The sequence below is a fragment of the Archocentrus centrarchus genome, unplaced genomic scaffold, assembly GCF_007364275.1.
Source record: "Archocentrus centrarchus isolate MPI-CPG fArcCen1 unplaced genomic scaffold, fArcCen1 scaffold_41_ctg1, whole genome shotgun sequence".
In the NCBI taxonomy this organism is placed as follows: domain Eukaryota; kingdom Metazoa; phylum Chordata; class Actinopteri; order Cichliformes; family Cichlidae; genus Archocentrus; species Archocentrus centrarchus.
In genome coordinates, this window is record NW_022060267.1 from 1,236,621 (window position 1) to 1,256,659 (window position 20,039).

The 20,039-nt window shown below is 45.9% G+C and overlaps 1 protein-coding gene across 1 annotated transcript in view; it reads left to right on the forward strand.

The window, feature by feature from the left end:
• The window catches only part of LOC115776948 (NLR family CARD domain-containing protein 3-like), a 507,515-nt gene extending 492,455 nt beyond the window's left edge, over positions 1 to 15,060 (forward strand). Inside the window, exons 6-9 of the mRNA XM_030724746.1 lie at positions 5,859 to 5,963; positions 6,255 to 6,428; positions 13,495 to 13,668; positions 14,437 to 15,060. Of these exons, the coding sequence (XP_030580606.1) occupies positions 5,859 to 5,963; positions 6,255 to 6,428; positions 13,495 to 13,668; positions 14,437 to 14,449 (466 nt within the window). The 3' untranslated portion in view covers positions 14,450 to 15,060. The remainder of the gene's footprint in view (positions 1 to 5,858; positions 5,964 to 6,254; positions 6,429 to 13,494; positions 13,669 to 14,436) is intronic.
• Positions 15,061 to 20,039: the final 4,979 nt, after the last annotated feature.

The following is a 20,039-nucleotide window of genomic DNA, read 5'->3' on the forward strand; positions in this document are numbered from 1 at the left end:
GTGTTAATTACCTTGTGGTTGTGTGCTGGGGGTTTTTTGGTCCTCGCTCTTTGTGCTCAGTTTTTAGGGTGCAAACATATTTGTCCCTGTTTTTTCACTTTCTTCATTTCTTCACGTCCATTCCCATAGTTTCAGCAGCTCCCTCCAGGAATTTGCTGACATTTGTGAGTCCTTATATTGATGCTTTGATTATTAGTCCTGATTGTTATTATCTGACTGATAAAGTAGCCGGAAACGCACAAAGACTAAACACAACGTTGTGGGCTGCGTTGACCCGACGAGTAGTCACGTTTCTCTGGAGGTGCAGGCCGGGTTGCCTTGTAGGATGAGAGCGGTTTCCGTAGCTGCCTTGTGTGCGCTTCTCAGGTCTACTTTGATGTTGGTGTTTTTTTTCCTGACTAAGAAGTGTTCCGTACATCATCCACAACATCATCCACAACAAGACACTCGCTGCTATCTGTGCTATCATAGTAAAAAAAAAAAAAAAACACCACATGGGACTCTCTGAGGAGCAGCGCGGTGTGCGCACGCACGCACATGCGCACCCATTTGCCCGACTGCGTTCCGAGCTTAAACTCGGAGAGAGGAAAAAAATGATTTCATATCAATCCACAAGACTTTTGAAAAAATAACAATATCTATAATTTCAGTTAGTTTTAGTTAGTTTTGTAAACTCACAATTCAGTTTTAGTTAGTTGTCGTTTCTTCCTTTTAATTTTAGTTTTTATTTATTTCAGTTAACGACAATGTTTTTTCAATTTCAGTTTTCGTTATTTCGTTCGTTTTCGTTAACTATAATAACCCTGCATCAGACCAATCAGAGGCTGTGGGTCTGTGGATGAAGGATCATTCATGTGCAGCAGTTGGAGAAGGAGAAATGGCAGTTTGGGCTGTTTCCTGCTTTCATGGTCCTGCTTGTCCTGATGAAAATGTTGATTGATGTGTGGATTCGTTCTCCAACAGTCGATTCTGTTCTTTATTATTCAATGCTTGTATTGCTTGTATTGATCAGCTGTGGAAACATCACTGCCTGTTTTATTGTTCACACTAAATCCATGATGGCTGCATGTGGCCATGGCTGGATCTCCAGCTTACAGACCCCTGGGCACAAATGTTTGATGGAGCCTCAGCAGCTGGATTTGAATGCTCGCCTTTTTGGGAGAGACCAACAGCCTCGGCAGCAGAGGGAGGAAGGCTGGAACACCCCCACCAACACTGGATTCTACCAATTCAGTAGATCCATCAGAAGATACAATTAGATCCTCGTGTTTTAGGAAGATTTGCTTTATCAATACAAGGAGGAAACACCCCCAAAACGCTCCGTCAGCTTATTCAGGAGAACGGCCAGTTTGGGGCTGATCTCCCCCCAGATCCTGGCTCATCATTACCCAGGGTACCTGTCACGGGGTTTTCTCCAGAAATAACTCCTCCCAAAAAAATTGATGGTGTAATCGGAAAGTTCTGAAGGTGGAATTTTATTCAGCCGGCCTCCCAAAGTGCACAAAACTATTTACAGTGATGCCAAGGCAGGAAAAATACAAAGAAAACAATTTAAAAAAAAGTATTTTACAGGTTACTGGGAACTCAGCTTTCTCCAACTCTATGGTGCCACAACAATCAGTTTACCTTCACTGCAACCATCAGCAGACTGACTCTTGGCATTACCGAGTTCTCTTTTAAACCCACTGCCCCTCCCACTAGGCATTAATTCAGATACTTTTCCCCACTAGACAGTATGTCTTCACATTTATGATGCACAATAATTAAACAAAGAAAACTATTAACATAGCTATTTACTGGTAACTTAAGCAGGTATGTTTATGGGAAGAAAAGGAAAAATAACCAAACAAACAAAACAGAACCCTATTCCCTCTTATCAATTGACATTCCAGCTGGCTACGTTATGGATTCCTGTGTGAGTGGAAGATGACGTGCCTGTCCGTATTGTCAGTGGAGGACACACACATTTGGATTATTGACATTGGGATTTTCTCCGAATTGGACCTGGAGATACCTGGCTTGTCGTATCAATTCAGGAAGTCTAGGCAGCTGTCTGGCCTTGGTAAGGCTGCTTATGACGGGAATGCAGGAAGGTACAGACTCAAACTCAGACTCTGTATATCTGGAGCTGATTCTGAGGGGTAAGATCTTGGAGATGTATGTATCTGTTTCTGCACGGCGAAGGAACGAACCAAGAAGATTCGGATTAATTGGATTTTTTTTCACCACAGAGAGGTGCCAGAAAGGCTGAAGCCTGTCAACAAATTAATCAGTACAGTCTGCACCAAAACAAGTCTTAGAATCAGGAATTTGGCTCCGTGGCGTTCTTGGACTGCCGCTTATCAAATTGTCTCCTGGATGTTTGTAAACAAATAACAGAGGCACCCGGCAGACCACGCCCCCCATCCTGAGGACCTGTAAGTAAACAAGAGCAAAAGGCCACTCACTGTTGGCTTTTGGTAGCACCATGAAGACGTTTCTACTGTTCTACTTCTCTACCACGACGATCATGCCGTTCTCCCGCTGCCGACATAAATAAACTGTGAAATGTGTGAATGCTGGTGGAGGCGCTTCATGTCTGCTGCCCATAATCAGTGACCGCGGTGGCGCTCACAGTACCTCTGTGATTCGTTCATCTCTGTGACTGCAGCATTTTGCCATCAATAAAGTTAGATGATCCCATTCACTCCTGCATCAGCAGATGTTCTCCATCAGTGGCTGCTGGTCCATTGAAGCAGAGCAGGTTGGTCCTCCTCTATGTTAGTGAGAAGATCAAATAAGATCTTTATTTGCACCTGTACTCACACACTGGGTCTGAGTCCTCAGGAAACCTGCTGCAGAGCTCAGAGTCAGAGCCAAATAAATACAAATATAGATACAAAGATGAAGCAAAGTGTGCACTAAGATAAAGGAAGGACAATATTTCAAGGAGTCATTTCCATCTTCTCTTCAATGACTGCAGTATGAAACTAATATTGCACATGTTTGGTAAATGAGCTGCTGTGTGAGTCTGAGTTGGTCCTTATTTAGTTGTTGCATCAGTCTGACTGCAGCAGCACAGAAGCTGCTGTGTTGGTGATCAGACTGTCGCTCTGCTGAGTCTCAGGATGGATGCTGGTTGTTGTGGCCTGAGGAGGGTGGGCCCTGGATGGTGACAGTCTCTGATGTGTTGGGCTCTTTTCTTGCAGTGTTGTGTGTGTATTAGTCCATGGATGGAAGATGAGTCCTTATGATCCTCTCTGCAGTCTCTCTGACTCTCTGCAGAGCCTTCCTCTGAGCCTGGGTGGTGTTTCCATCCCAGACAGTGATGCAGCAGTGAGGATGCTCTCCATCAGTCCTCTGTAGGGTTGCTGAGGAGGAGACTGCTCACTCCTGCCTTCCTGAGCAGCCTGATGAAGTAAAGCCACTGCTGGGCCTTTGTCTCTAAGGCTGTGCTGTTTACAGTCCAGCTCGGGGTTGATGTCACGTGAAGGTCGAGGACCTCATGGCTGTTGGCTCTCTTCATCTCAGTCCCAGGGAGAGGCTGCAGAGGCGGGGCCTGTTTCCTAAAGTCTGCCATTATTTCACAGCTTTAGTCTACATTGATGAGGAGCTCATTCTCCTCTCCATAGACACTGATGTTTGTAACCAGGTCTCTGTATGCAGACTCGTCCCCACCCTTTATGAGGCCCAGGATGGAGGTGTTGATGATGACGGGGTTTTCCTGGGTGGAGACACAGTCGTGGGTGTAGAGGGTGAAGAGTTTAGGGCTGACACAGCAGCCCTGTGGGGATCCTGTGCTGACTGAGAGCTCAGAGGAGACCCTGCCTCCCATCCACCCGACCTGTGGTCTGTCTGTGAGGAAGTCCAAAATCCAGTTACAGGTGGGAGTCGGGACCCCGGGATCAGCTTTCCTGGTCTGATGGTATCAGAGTCCGAACTATAATCCAGGAGCAGCATCCCAGTGTAGGTTCTGCTGCTCTCCAGGTGTTGTAGCTGTGGTGGAGGGCCGTGGTCACTGTGTCATCCACTGACCTGTTGGAGCAGTAGGTGAACTGTAGAGGCTCAGCGGTGTCTGGGACCACAGAGCTGATGTGTGTCAGTACCAGCTTTAAAAAGCCTGAAGTCATTCAGGGTGATGAGTCTGTTTTTGGAACCAGGATGAGGATGATGATGATGATGATGCTTTGAATGTGGGCGGGGCTTCTGCATCTGTGAGAGACTGATTGAAGATGTCTGTGTCCACCTGCTGTTTGTGTTCTTTTGTAGTTTAGGGTCAGGGGTCACCATCCCAAACTCCAACATTTTCCACTCAACCTGCCGTGAAATCTGGATCCGAGTCTCTGGAAGAACTTCCCTGACAGCCACACCGGCATGTTGCACTTTGCTCACACTTTCTCCTGGATCATTGGACCAAATGAGAAGCTCCTCAGAAACATGAGCATGAATAATAACTGCTGACACTGTTTCAGGCTCAGCTGGAGTCTAAAATCTGAAGCTGTGCAGTGACTGTATGTTTGCTCATGAATGAAGAAGCCAAAGCAGTTTCAGTGTGCAGCATCATATCAAACAGGAAGTAAAACAGTGAGCAGAGCAGGGTTGGTACCGACTGACAGAGACCCAATCAGAGTGAAGAGGAAGTCCTTTTTCCCTGGAGCGCAGAAACCAGGGAAACCACTAGAAGCTGGTTTGAATCTGAGACTCTGAGCTGAGGTTACTGCAGGAGCTGAAGATAAAGAGAGGATTGCTGCCACTGCTTTCCAAATGAGCCGTGAAGGTCAACTTTGAGCTGCAGTTTGTTCCAGAGCTTCTCTCAGTGACCTTTCCAGAGTCCTCAGTCCCCACAGAGTTCAACACAAAGAGCCAAAGCAGCAGAGACAGGATGTTCACAGGTCCAACCTCTGACTGCAGCACAGAGCTCACTGAGTCCTCTGATCACTGCTGCTGACAGCCTCTGTGCTGGGGGGCTGCAGCCCCCTCACAGCTTACCAAAGGTCAAAGGTCTCAGTCATCTGGATATGCATAATGAAATCCATGAAAAGCATAAAGTGTAACGAGGATGTTCACAGGTACATCGAGCTGAGCAGAGGAAGAAGAAAACCTACAGACTCTGGTAATAAGGAATTTCATTGGATGAAGCTCACAGGAAGTGACGTCAGTGGGAATGTTGGAGCTCCACCAATCAGAGGAGGCGTGGCAGTAGTTTTGTGTGGTGGTTAAAGAGTGCAGTGGGAAACTGTGTTTGAATGAAGGAGGAAAGAGGCGCTCCATCAGAGAGAGCTGCTCGCTCGTGTTCAGGAGGCGGCCCTCTGATGGAGACGCCATCAGCTCCTTTTTAGGAATCATTGATCCCTCTGAGCTCACAGCCTTTTCTGCACTGTGAGCTGGAATCAGGAGAGAGGAGCTGATCACAGCATCAATCAGCTAAACACTGATGAATCTCCAGGCCCTGACGGCCTGCAGCTGACCTTTAGAAACTCTGTCTGGATGACATCGTCACAGCAGTGAGAGCTCATCATCATAAATCCTGAGTAATAACTTCACTCTCATACAGCGTCACTAAAATCACTTTAACCATCAGGGTCATCCTGCTGATCCAACTACAACACTGAGTTTGTACAAACATGTTTCTCCATCATTTTGTTTGCTTTATGAGGAAAATGATTCAAGAACTTCCTGCTAATACACAACATTTCATCATATTTCCTCATCACCCTCTTTGCTCTGACCATTTTAATGACCTTTGACCTCCAATAAAGGCCTCCACAGAGTTTGGCTAAAATAATGACAGCAGATGTTTGTGTGACAGAAGCAAATTTCTGGATGATGTTCTTTCAGTGCTGCACTTTGTAGACGCTCCCTGAGCGCTCGTCTCACAGCAGCTGCACACAGAGACCAGTGTTGTTGGTCCAGCTCAGAAGACGACTTGTTGGAATGAAGACGAGCTCGGAGTTTGTCTGCTTTAAGAACCGCACTGGGAAAAGGTGTTGTTGGAGTTCCAGGATGGGAATTTCTTTCCAGCTTCACCTTTAAAAGTGAAGCCATGAAGGAAAAACACGACTTTTTCAAGTGTTTCTAGTTTTTATTATAAATGTGCGACTTTAATCTGAAAGTTTTTCTCTTGTTGTGTTGGTTTGAAGCTGCATCCTGTTGGCTTCAGCTGTTTGGAGTTTTTCCAAACTTCTCCATCCTGAACCTTCTTCAGCTTTGATTATGAAACTCTCAATAATTTCAGACTTTGTCTAATAAACTCACATCTTTGATTCTTTATACAGATTGAAGTACTGTGGTTTGTCAGAGATCAGCTGTGATTATCTGGCAGCAGCTCTGAAGTCCAACCCCTCCCATCTGAGACAGCTGGACCTGAGGGGAAACGAGCTGCAGGATTCAGGAGTGAAGCATCTGTGTGGTTTTCTGGAGAGTCCACGATGTGTTCTTGAAACTCTGAGGTCAGTCTCCATGTTTTAGTTGTGCTGAGATGAATCTGATGTGAAACACTAAACTGCTGACATAAGGCTGATATTATACTGATCCACACTGAGGATCTTCATGGTAAAGTCTGGTTTCTTCTTCTCTGCTTTAGTCCATTGACTGTAGCAGAACAATGTTCACATTTCAAAGCTTCAAACAGTGATGCTCAACTTATGGTCCACAGCCCACATGCGGCCCTCCACAGCGTTCCACCCGGCCTGCTGACCTTTCCTAACTCAGAGAGAGGTGACCCTGATTAACTGAGTACTGTTCTTACTCACAGTTCTAAGTATGAGATACAACCATTAATAACCACAGCTAACTCTCTGTAGCAGGTCAAAGGTCATGGCACACAGCAGTCTGTGAAACACAAACAGGTTGAAGCAGGAATTATTGCACAGTTACAAAGTGAGTCTCAGTAGAACACACATCCAAAATTAAAGGGTGCAGGAAAAATGAAGAATCAATGGAAAACAGAATTCCAGACACCAGAGAACTCCTGGAAAATTTTAATCTGAACAGACCTTAAAAAGTAACGTTTAGGACCAACATGGCCTTCTTCAGACTTAATGAGTCGATGCAAAGCACATGTTTATATATCCGCCCACTCTTAAGGTGGTCATTCAATTGTGATTGCTCAATGCCCTAATATGGAAAAGAGGGGGAGGGAATCACACCCCAAACAATCATGGATAGTTGAAATAAATTAGTGAAGCTGAAAATATTAAAAAGACTATAAAATCCTAACATGTGCATTACAGACTGAAAAGGCCTTGAAAAGTTAATAAATAAATCTTAGGGGCTAATCACAAGGACAGAATAATACATATAATAAATAAATAAATAATAGTCAACAAGGTGAAAAACAGTGTACAAGAAAAATGGAGTGAGACACATAAATACACAATGATATGCATGGAAAGACAATGAAATAATGAAACACTGAAATAGGATTGGCAAGGGATAATGACCCAAACTGAAAATTACAAACAGTCTCAAATTGAATTCTTCATTCAGACCATAAGGAGATAAAGTGTTGAGGGTATATATCCAATACGCTTCTCTCTAAAGTAAGAGAATTAGTATTACTGCCACGTCGTGATGGTTTTATGGCTTCTATGCCACAGTAATGTAAAGAAGATATGTTGTGTGCAGCCTGGGTAAAATGGATTGAAACCAAACTGTTAGTATCATGATCAGGGATGTTTGAGCGATGTTCTCATATTCTAGTTTTCAGCTGTCGTGTGGTTCTGCCAGCATAGACCAAACCACACGGGTATGTAAGCATGTATATGATGTTAGTGGTTTGACATGTAATGATTAATTCTATAGGGTTTGTCCGATCGTGGGTGATGAAAAATATTGGTTTTGTGAGTGAATTTGCCTTGAGTGCAATGCCTGCAGTGATAATTACCAGATGATATCTCTGAGGAAATGGTTGGTTTTTGGATCGGGAGGCAGGATCTAACTAAGTAGTTTCTCACATTAGGAGGTCTCTTATAAACAAACCTCAGTGGTGTAAAGATTTAAGAGAGGGGTCAGAACTGATGATATGCCAATGTTTATTAATAATCATTTTTAACTCAGTGGAAAAAGAAGAAGATTGTATAATACAATTAATATTATTCACCACCTTTTTGGGTTTAGTATTATGCAAACAATCTAGTTGTGAAATGACTGAGAAACGTTGACGTGCTTCTGTGACCCGTTCGCGTTCGTGTTGTCTCGCCTTAAACTGTTGTTCTAAAATATCTGATTGTAGTTGAAAATTCTCATCAGTACTGCAAATGCTTTGGATGTGATTAAACTGAGAAAGAGGAAAACTCTTTTTAAGAGCGGGAGGATGAAATGATTGTCCATGAGGAAACTGGGAGCTGAGGACACCATCATCTATCTGCTATACCGAGTCTACGCTCACCTGGATAAGCCAGCCAGCACTGTGAGGGTCATGTTCTTTGACTTCTCAAGTGCATTCAACACCATTCAGCCTGCTCTTCTGGGTGATAAGTTGGCAGGGATGCAGGTTGATGTCCCCCTTGTGTCCTGGATTGTTGACTACCTGACTGGCAGACCACAGTATGTACATCTGCAGCACTGTGTGTCTGACAGAGTAGTCAGCAACACTGGAGCCCCACAGGGAACTGTCCTCTCTCCCTTCCTCTTCACCCTCTACACCACAGACCTCAGCTACTGCTCAGAGATCTGCCATCTTCAGAAGGTTTCTGAAGACTCTGCAATAGTTGGATGTATCAGCAGGGAGATGAGGATGAGTACAGGAGGACAGTGAAGGACTTTGTTGCGTAGTGTGAGGGGAACCATTTAGGATTCAACGGGTCCTGCTGGAAGACCCATGAGCTTGGGCTCAAACCCAGCTTTCTGACACTGGGCCCTACATTATGACCCAAAATCCTTTGGTAATCTTCAGATTTCATGATGTCTTGCACACAGTAAAGGAATCCAGAGGCAGCCAAACATCCTTGAACCTCCTCCATATCTGACTGTAGGTACTGAGTTCTTTTCTTTGTAGGCCTCGTTCTGTTTTCTGTAAACAGCAGAATGACCTGCTTTACCAAAAAGCTCTGTCTTGGTCTCATCTGTCCACAGGACATCGTCCCAGAAGGATTTTGGCTTACTCACGTACATTTTGGTAAACTGCAGTCTAGCTTTTTAATGTCTCTGTGTCAGCGGTGGGTCCTGATGCACCCTGAGCCTGCAGGACAGCTTGAACTTCTGTAGAACTTGATTGGAGCTGCTTATCCACCATCAGAACTATCCTGCACTGCAACCTTTCATCAGTTTTTCTCTTCCATCCACGTCCAGTGAGATCAGTTGCAGAGCTGTGGGCTGTAAACTTCTTGATTATGTTGTGCATTGTGGACAAAGGAACATCAAGATCTCTGCAGATGGACGTGTAACCTTGAGATTGTTGATAGTTTCCAGCACAGGCAAAGTGTGACATCCTCACAATGTCCTTGAGTAGGTGGGCAGCTCTGTTATACTCGTTGCCATGGTGATCATAATGTGGCCAATATTAAACTGTTGGGTAAATGTTCTTCTTCTTCTTCTCACACACTTTCTGTGATGTGAGGACCGTCAGCTCCAGCTGCCGCAGACACTTTCTATGATCTGCACTCAGAGTGGATGTTGGTGCGCTCGTGCTGCACTGTGACAGAGTGTGACAGTCCACCCACATTCACCTGTGACACACCTGCACCTGCATTCATTCTGAGCAGATTTCAGCTCAACACTTCCTGTTTCATGTTCAATCCATCAGACACGCCCCCTGCAGCTGTTTGTATGTCCTGCTCCCTCACAAAGAAACTCTGCAGCAAATCAAATGTCATCAGCTTCATTTTCACTTTATATTTAGGAGCATTTCACACATTTATTCACAAAAACTAAAGTTTATTTCAACAAAGTGTGATGTTGTTAACAGTGGTTCAATATTAATGATTTCAATCTTTGTCTAATAAACTCACATCTTTGATTCTTTACACAGTTTGGAGAACTGTGGTTTGTCAGAGATCAGCTGTGATTATCTGGCAGCAGCTCTGAAGTCCAACCCCTCCCATCTGAGAAAGCTGGACCTGAGGAGAAACGACCTGCAGGATTCAGGAGTGAAGCATCTGTGTGGTTTTCTGGAGAGTCCACGATGTGTTCTTGAAACTCTGAGGTCAGTCTCCATGTTTTAGTTGTGCTGAGATGAATCTGATGTGAAACACTAAACTGCAAACATAAGGCTGATATTATACTGATCCACACTGAGGATCTTTACTGAGGTAAAGTCTGGTTTCTTCTTCTCTGCTTTAGTCCATTGACTGTAGCAGAACAATATTGACATTGCAAAGCTTCAAACAGTGATGCTCAACTTATGGTCCACGGTCCACATGCGGCCCTCCACATGGTGCCACCCAGCCTTCCGACCGTTCCTAACTCAGAGACCCAGGGACTCAGGGACCCTGATAACTGAGTACTGTTCAAAGAAGAAGAAAAATCCTCCACTGGATAATTCACTGTGAAACTCTCAAACACTTCATTCCACCTTAAAGTCTGTCTGACACTGAAATCCAAACCAAAATGGCCGTTTGCTTTACAGACAGCAGTCCAACACAAAACAGACACACAACATCCAAAACACAGTCCAACATCCAAATGTCCTCCACTGCCACCATGAATGATGGCAAAGAGAAGGAGGAACACTCTGACATTCAGGGTTAGAATGAGCTTCATAAAGCAGACTGTGAAGATCAAAGCTGCATTAGAGAGCTTACATTCATCAGTTAGTGGACACAAGTGGACAGATATCATCTGAAGCACTTCAAAGGCTTTAAATCAGCACATTTCTCTGCATTCTTTCTTCTTTGGAACTTTATTGGTAACTTTGATGAAGGGAACAGCGTGGTACACCTGAACAGGTGAGCAGTCCATCACAGAGAAGCACACACTCTCACATCCACACCTACAGCCAATTTAGAAGCACCAATGAACCGAAGCAGCATTTCATTGGACTGTGGGAGAACATCCAAAGTCCACAGAAAGGCCCAGCTGACCAAGAAGCTCCAACCTAGAACCTTCTTGCTTTAAGGCCATAGTGCTAACCACTTTTCCCAATTTCAGGACAAATCCTGCATTTTCCTGTTCCTGCCTACAGTGCAGCGACACTAACACTTTCTCATCAAACACTGCCACCTAGTGGAGGAAGTTTCACTGCAGTCTGAACATTACAATTAGATCCTCTAATGTGGAGGTGGTGGGGGCCACAGGACTATGGAGAGAAAATTGACTCAAAATATTTGTGTGTCTGTAATGCTGGAGTTGTAATTTTTTGTAAGTTGTAAATAACGTTTTGTGCATGACTTCCACTACTTGTAAATGTGTGTTCAAATACAAATATTATGAAATTACGAATACAAAATAAAAGTACATATACAAACCGTTAAATCTTCCTGCTCTTGTCGGAGACAGTCGCACTCTCTCTCTCTCCCTGCCCTCCCCATCTCTCCGCTTGCTGCTTGCTGTGAGAGCGTCTCTCACACACTGTCCGAATAAGAACAAGATTGAGAGCAACATGGATCTGGCAAACTGGGCCTTCACCACCATTGATCGAATTTTTTCCACTATGAGATCGAGGAAAGGGGAGCCTGCGTGTCCGAGTGGAACAGACCCGGTTGGATACGTCATCGACTCTTGGAGCTCGTGGAGACCTGTGTGCTTCTCGGCCCTCGAGGTGGAAGACGCCTATATATTCGGCTTTTTGGTAGCAGTATCTTTTCTCTTTGGGCTCGGAGGATACCTGATTTACCGGGAAATTAAGAAAATCTGGGCGGCGGTTCGACATCTGCAGAGGCTGCCGACCCAGGTGGACGGCCTGTGCAGAACCATACAGACTCAGACTCAAAGCCTGGTGGACCTGAGCCATAAAGTTAACGTGCTCGCAGGCGAGAGGGGTTAGATCTGGAGATACGGTTCGGTTCTGCACAGTGAGGACGGTAATTAATGAATTTGGAATATTGGATTATTGAATGGTTCCCCAGTGAGACTGAAGGCTGCTGGAAAAAAACAAGCAGCCTGTTCCAAAACAACATCTGTTATCAGGAATTCGGCTCCCCTGCCGGCCTTGGGTTGGCAACCATATCTCTCCAGGGCTCTGTGTGCGGCTGCTCTTCCCCCGACTCTGCGTTGTGATTTGTGAAGCTGGATCTGGTGTACCACGGCCGCTGATGAACTTCCATCACTATCAGCGAACTGTTTTGGCTAGGAGCTGGTATCTGGCTCCACAATGCCCCCACCCTCTCGTCTCCGTCTGCATCCCCTCCTGACCTGACCTCACCTACCGCCGCTGTCCTAGCTTTACATGTGCAAATGCTTTGCTAAGGTGGTTTTTTTTGGCCCTGGTATAGTGCTCTTTTTGAGCACTGTACCAGATGACTTTTTTTTAACCTAACTTCCCCATGATGTGTTGTTTTCTTCACCTGATAAAGGTAGCGCTGCAAGTCGGCTGCATGACCTCAGGACACATGCCCCCCCGTGTTTGTGTTGTGTTTGTGTATTCTTGGCTGGGTGCTCTGTTAACTGCAATTTCCAATGTGTGAACTTGTTCACCCACATGGCAATAAAACCTTCATTCATTCATTCAAATAAAAGTACACGAATCACCAGATACGCACAGACAAAACGACACAAATCATGTTACGAGTGCACAAAGTTTTTTGAGACACATTTCACGCTTCAAGAGAGCTCCCAGATTCGTGCGTGCATGGTGCGTTTAAATGCTGGTGGAAAGCTGGGTCATCTGAGTTTTGTTCTGAGCCAGCCTTGAGTGTCCTTTATTCAGCTCATCCTCTGCTTTCCTTTTAGACCTGATTTTAGCTGCTTTATCTCTCTGTGAACAAGTTTCTGTGCCTCAATCTTTGGATTCTCTCCCTCAGAACAAGACAGGTTCTTCTGACTGAGAACATGTTTCAGTGATTTACTGATCCAGGGCTCGTTATTGGGGAAAATAGTTCCTGTTTTCAAAGGAATCCCCATTTTTGAGCCAAAGAAATGGAAATAGAAATAGATGATCTGAGTCAGAACATGAGCCTTTAAACAGTCCCAGTGGGTGCAGTCAGAGCAGTCCCTCAGTTCCAGTATAGAGTCTTTGGTCCAGACTGGAACAACTGTGTGCTCAGTTTGACCTCTCTTCAGTACTGTGACCTGACAGAGCCAGAGGGGCCATCACATCAGATTTAGAAGCTCCCCTCATGGAGCCAGAACACATGTCCAGTACTGAGTCTGTCTTGTTGGACCAACTGGAAGAAATGATTCAAGGACTTAGTCCTAGAACAGAGATTCAAATGTCCAAAATCAAAGTGGCTGCATCGGGCAGATAGTCTGAAAACTCTGCGCAGTTTGGATTCCTGTTTGAAGCTGCATCCTTTTGGCTTCAGCTGTTTGGAGTTTTTCCAAACTTCTCCATTCTGAACCTTCTTCAGCTCTGATTATGAAACACTGAATGATTTCAAACTGTGTCTAATAAACTCACATCTTTGATTCTTTGTACAGATTGATGAGCTGTGGTTTGTCAAAGATCAGCTGTGATTATCTGGCAGCAGCTCTGAAGTCCAACCCCTCCCATCTGATAGAGCTGGACCTGAGGAGAAACAAGCTGCAGGATCCAGATGTGAAGCAGCTGTCTGATCTTAGGGAGAGTCCACACTGCAGACTGGAGGAGCTGGAGTAAGTAGAGGGTTGGAGTGAGTCCATGCTGCTCTCAGCAGTATTGTACTAAACACAGTTAGTATGAAAGCAAAGATCCAGTGTTTCCTGGAAAGCTGCAGCCTTCTCAGCTTTCCTCAGTGAAGCTGTGAGAGGAGGATGGTGACAGGCTTCAGGATTGGACACAAACACTTCCTGTTTGGGCCTTTTTGCTCTAACAAACACTGGCTGACTCTGGGAGCTTTGAGCTCACCATAGTAACGGCTCCTGGAAAGCTCACATGCTCTGATGCAGCATCAGTTCATTGTCAGCAGCCAATCAGCTCTCTGAACAAAGCAACATGCAGACATTTTCCCAACATGGACCAATGACTGCATTCATTTTCCAGCTTAAAGGAGTGAAGGAAACAGTCTGTAGGTGATGAAGAACTTTGTGAGAGCAGATGTTTGGATGGAGTTCCTCCAGTTAACAGCTGGAACCATTACATGAGGGACTGAAACATCTCCTATGAATTGTTGGGGTTGTTGTTGGGGTTCCTAAAGAGCTCAGAGTGGACAGACCAAGGTTATTAGAGTTCATGAGACTCCAAACTAAAACTAGGAGGGACAAACATTTGGATGAACTTCAATCCAAATCCAAAGTGAAACAACAATGAGTACTAGTACAGTCCCAGGACTGAAGGCCCTGCTGCTCTTTATACTGGATGTGCTGCATCACTGACTGACAGCTGATGAAGAGTCTCTGGAAACACTCATTTCTCTCCTCTGCTCTTTCTTCTTCTCTCTGCAGGTGGAGGAGCTGATGGTAAACAGGATGGTGTGTGTGCTGAGAGAGGAGGAGCTGTGTCCTGATGATCCAGAGAGGTTGAAGCAGCAGCAGCTTGTGTGCAGAGACGCTCTGACTGGGCCATGTTACTGGGAGGTGGAGTGGAGAGGAGAGCTTCATCCAGCAGTGACTGACAGAGGAATGAGAAGAAGTGCAGATGACTGTCAGTGCTGCAGAGTGAACTGCTCTGAGAACAGCTCCACTGTCACACACAATGTAGAGTCCACCATCATCCCTGTGTGTCCCTGTGGATCTGCCAGAGGATCATCAGTGGATCTGGATGCTCTGCTGCTGCTCTGTCCTTCTACACAGTCTCTGCAGAGTCTCTGTCTGACACTGGCTTCAGCTTTTCAGGCTTCATTCTGGATCACAGTCAGGAGAACATCACCTGGAAAGGCCTCCAACAACATCTCCATCATAGACACAATGTTTTTAGGACTTACACATCAGGTTTTGGTGCTTGGAGATCAAATATGTGCCCATCTATAAGTTTCAGTGTTTTCCTTAAAGTAGTTTTTCATCTATTAGCAGAACATTAATATTGATACCAACCATCTGTCTCACCTGCTTCATTTATATAATGCAGTCCATCAGATCAAAGTGTGAAAATCTGCACACTGGTTTCACATAATAACAGGACACATGTGATCTGAGCACTGCTGTGGGTGAGGGGGGGGATCTATATGTGTGCAGTCATTTAGATAATAAGGACATCTAGTGGTTGGGTGGGAGAACTGCAGCAGGTGGAGGTGTTTCCATCCATCCTGCTGCCTTCCTGTATTGGACAATGATGAATATTGCATTATGATCAGAGAAATGATTCAGAGTGTTGGAAATGATGATTGAGGTGAAGATAACATCAATCAATGGAAACTTGTTAAACATCAGTTTTTGTTGGCAGAAAGCTGTGAGAGCGATCTGTTCCAGGAAATCAGTCAGAGTGGATGTTGGAGAAATGAGTTCTGTCACAGTATGATAACATCTTTGGATAATAATGATGATGATGTTACGTGTGTGTGTGCTGCTCATTTAAGCTGACTGTGTGTGTGAGGGAGTGTTTCTATGACCTTATGACCTTTGTACAGAATGTGTTTCTTTGTAACAATGAAACGTAGGACAGAAGTGTGAAGATTTAATTCTGTGACCTTTGACCTGTCTGAGTTTCATGTGTGTACAGTGGTACCTGAAGGTTGATAGAGGTCAGAGGTCATACTAATGTCATGTGTTTAATTACAGCTACAGTAAGGTCCAAAATCAACTTTCCATGTGACTCAGAGACCTTCAGAGACGGCACAAAGCGGAGCATTGAAAGCCGTCAGTGTTTGTGTTACTGCCTTTGTTTATGTGCTGTCCTGTTCATGTGCTCAGGTGTGTGTCTAAGAATGGCTCAGAGCAGAGGACAAACTGAACTTGGACTGATGGACATGCTGCTTTCATTTTCATTAAAAGACCTTTACTGGAGATCTGTGGCCTCTGGTTCTTGATAAGTTCCTGAATTTATCCAACATTTCTGGTCCTTTGAGTTCCGGTCCCAGGATCTTTCCAGCTGTTGCTGTTGCAGCAGCAAACACACTTCTCTAAAAATCATGTAAAAAATGAATGAAATGACACTGCAGCTGACAGCAGCCTCACACTGAAGCTTCTGTGGAAGAAGAAACTGCTGGATACATTCTGGAAAATGTCTAATGAATACAAGGCCACTATGAGCAATGACAAACCGTTAAACATGCTAATCAAAAGCACACATTAAGTATTATCGCTCACCTTTGTTTCTGAGAATGTCACTGACATAAAGATTGCATGCTGTCAGCTCTCAGAAGTTTGTCAGAGAAAAAGCTTTGCAGCACCTTTGAGTTTACCATTCAGTTCTGAAAGAGCAAAGACACAAACTACAATGATGTACGAACCGGATATGTTTGATTGTTGCTGCAGCACTAAACAGGTTTACAGACTGGTAGCTGACAGAGCTTGAAGTATTAAAGAAGCTCCTCTTCCTTAAAAAAAAAGATGAGAAAGATTGAGTGCTTCTCTTTGCTGTTTTCAAATCTGCTCCCTCCACTAATAAACAACAACAATGTAAAACATATTAATGAATCAGTAACAAAAAGATGGTGTTGAAAGTAAGTAGTCTGATGCTTCTGGATTAGGGACTCCAAAGCAGCCTGAGCCAAAACCTGACATAGATGAACTCTGGGTTTGTTTAAAGCTGAGGACAGTGAATCAGGATTCCCAGAGTCTGACAGCCTCTCCATGATGGGAATATTACTGGAAGTTTCAGCTCACTCTCAGGTGCCAGCAGGTCGAATAAAGCTGCATCCTCGGGTTTGCCACGGAGGATTAAAGGTAGCCAGATTTTGTACAGACAAATATCATTTTATTTTACATTGTCCATAACCCTGGCTCAGTATGATGCAGCTTAATGAAGCACTGAATTCGCAGATATTGAATATAAATGCACTGAAGCTAATCGGGAATTTATTTGAGGCTGAAAATATTCATTTTACTTAACTGGTAACTTAATGATCCCCAACAGAAGCTCATATTTCTGTCATAACATCATTTAAATAGTGACTGCTTCCTACGATATCCGCTAACATTTGCACAGAAACTTTAAGCTAGCGCCACAAAGACGTTACAAACCTGCAATAATTTCTACAAATGCATCTCAGAGTTGTGATATTAGTGCTCTCTTACAGCACATTAATATCATTTCAAGTGTTTATTGACACTCACTATCTTATTAATATCGCTATATAAACGCTTGTCCATTTAACTCGTCTTACCTGTAAGCACTGCTACTTCCGCCGGAAGTCAGCGAGCATGGATTCTGTAGTCCTTCATGCGTCTGTCAGTAATCCTTGATTAGAACGATGATAACAACCTTTTCCACCAGCTAGGAGGTGGAGACGGCACCTACTGGCTCTTAACTATGGGCCTGAAAACTGCTAATAACGTTCATTTAATGGACTGATAACATTAGAAGCGGTGACAGAGCTGTGTCTGTTCATTTTTTATACGGCTCATTTCATACAGACTTTCTCCTGCAGCCTTCAAACACGTCCCACTTTGACTCTGTGAGCTGGAGAACGGTGGAACAAAGAGAGGACATGAGAGGAAGATGAGATTCTCTCTAAGGTAAAGACTGCTCAGCAAGTGTCCTTTGATAAACTACTAATTTAAAGCTTACAGGTAACGTTATCATTCATTTTAGAGTTTTAGTCAGATATTGGATCTGTACATGATGTTTCATCTTCTAGAAAGTTTTCTGAAAGCAAATGAAATGATAATTCATGTTATTCAAAGTTTATAGTGGACAGTAAGGGCAGGATAAACTGGATAGTTTGCAGTGTTGTGGTTCAGTTTACAGTGATGAACTCTGTTGGACTGCTGCAGGGCAGACTGTGGGATCCTCGGTAACCGAAACAAACCAAACCCGGGAGATAAAACAGAAGTCAAAAACCATTCAGGGGGTCTGCCAGGGAAGTGACAAGGTCCAAAACAAAACAAAAATACAGGGCAAACCAAAAATTAGCGCCACCAAGCCGGAAAAAACAGTCCAATAAACAGCTCAGGGTACGAGGACAAAGATGGCCGAAGCAGTCCAGGGAACCAAAACAACAAAACACAAACAACCAGAAACAAAAAAACACAGGGCCCAAACAAACAGCACAAGGCCAGAAAACAGTCCATAATATTCAGGGGGCCGCCCGGGCCAAGGGGCAGAAATCACAGGCCAGGAAAAAGAAGGGTCCTCAGGAGACCGACCACACTCCCAGCGACGGCGGCGAGACAGGACAGAAGGCCGGCCGCGCTTCCACTGGCAGCGGCGGCGGCGAGACAGGACAGGAGGCCGCCCGCGCTTCCACTGGCAGTGGCGGCGGCGAGACAGGACTGGAGGCCGACCGCGCTCCCAGCGGCAGCGGCGAAGAGACAGGACTGGAGGCCGACCGCGCTCCCAGTGGCGGCGGCGAAGAGACGAGACAGGAGGCTCGGACTGAGCGGGACCCTCCAGCGTGGGCTCTGGATGCGCAGGCTTGGGGTTGCTTTGCAGGGCGTGCAGTCGGCTCCTCCGACGGCTGGGGCTGCTTAGGGCATTGTTTGGGTGAGTCCGATGGTGAGGATGAAGGTGACAGGGGAGCTGACTGGGAGACTAGAGACTCTACAGCAGCCGACGGGAGAGACTGGGGCTGAGACAGGGAAGCTACTGAGACTGATACAAGAGGTGCTGCCAGAAGCTGAGGGGTAGCTGCAGCTGACCGAGACTGAGGGGAGACTGCAACAGCTAACGTTGAAGACTGTGAGGTACCTGGTAGTGCTGACACTGGGGACTCTGACTGCGTGGAAGCTAACTGAGATCTAGGAAGAGCTGACACTGGGGGAGCTGACTGAGCGCGAGGCAGAGCGACTGGAGCAGGAGCTGACTGAGCGCGAGGCAGAGCGACTGGAGCAGGAGCTGACAGCGAGCGAGGCAGAGCGACTGGAGCAGGAGCTGACAGCGAGCGAGGCAGAGCGACTGGAGCAGGAGCTGACAGCGAGCGAGGCAGAGCGACTGGAGCAGGAGCTGACAGCGAGCGAGGCAGAGCGACTGGAGCAGGAGCTGACAGCGAGCGAGGCAGAGCTACAGGAGCTGACAGCGAGCGAGGGAGTGCTACAGGAGCTGACAGCGAGCGAGGGAGTGCAGCTGGAGCTGACAGCGAGCGAGGGAGTGCAGCTGGAGCTGACAGCTGACTGAGACTGGAGGGGAGCTGGAGCTACAGCTGACTGAGACTGGAGGGGAGCTGGAGCTACAGCTGACTGAGACAGAGGAAGAGCTGCTGCTGCTGCTGCTGCTGCTGGCGACGGAGACTGAAGCTGGGGCGGATGCTCTGCTGCTGCAGGCGACGGAGACTGAAGCTGGGGCGGATGCTCTGCTGCTGCAGGCGACGGCTGGAGGTGAAGGGTGGTGATCAAAAAGTCCTTTACTAACCCGTGTAAGGAATCCAGAAGCCAAGGAGAGTTATCAACCAGCCCTTGAAGCTTGGCTGCAATGGCATTCTGGTCTTCCTCACACGGGTCAGACAACAGTTCAAAACACAGAGTGTCCACTCTCCGAAAGATTATTCTTTTCTTTTCCTCAAACAGGGCAAGAGCCGCTGAGTCCATAGCTTCACGGTATGATATGGTTTCAGGTTTGTCCATGTGAGCCTTGCTAACAGTTTGTGGTTTAATAGTTCCTTTTGAACCCAAAACAGACTGACTCACTGTGTTGGGGGGCTGAGATACTGGTGGTGCAGACGGCAGGGAAATCTGCGGCGGCGATGGTGGCGATGAAATCCGCGGCTTTATACCGCACGGCGCCGGAGGGGATCCTCTCCACCGCTGCTGGGAGTCTAGCTACCTGCCCTCCGGAACAGGCTGAGGCGGCAGTGAATAGAGTGAACTGGGTGGCCAGGGACCTTTATATCCCAGGTACCGGGAAAACGCTTCCTCTGGCGTCATCCCACTTGGCTCCGGAGAGAACTCCCTCCGCTGCCGCCGAGAATTCCTCTTCCTCCGTTGTTGCTCTGACTGCGAGAGGAAAGAGGGGC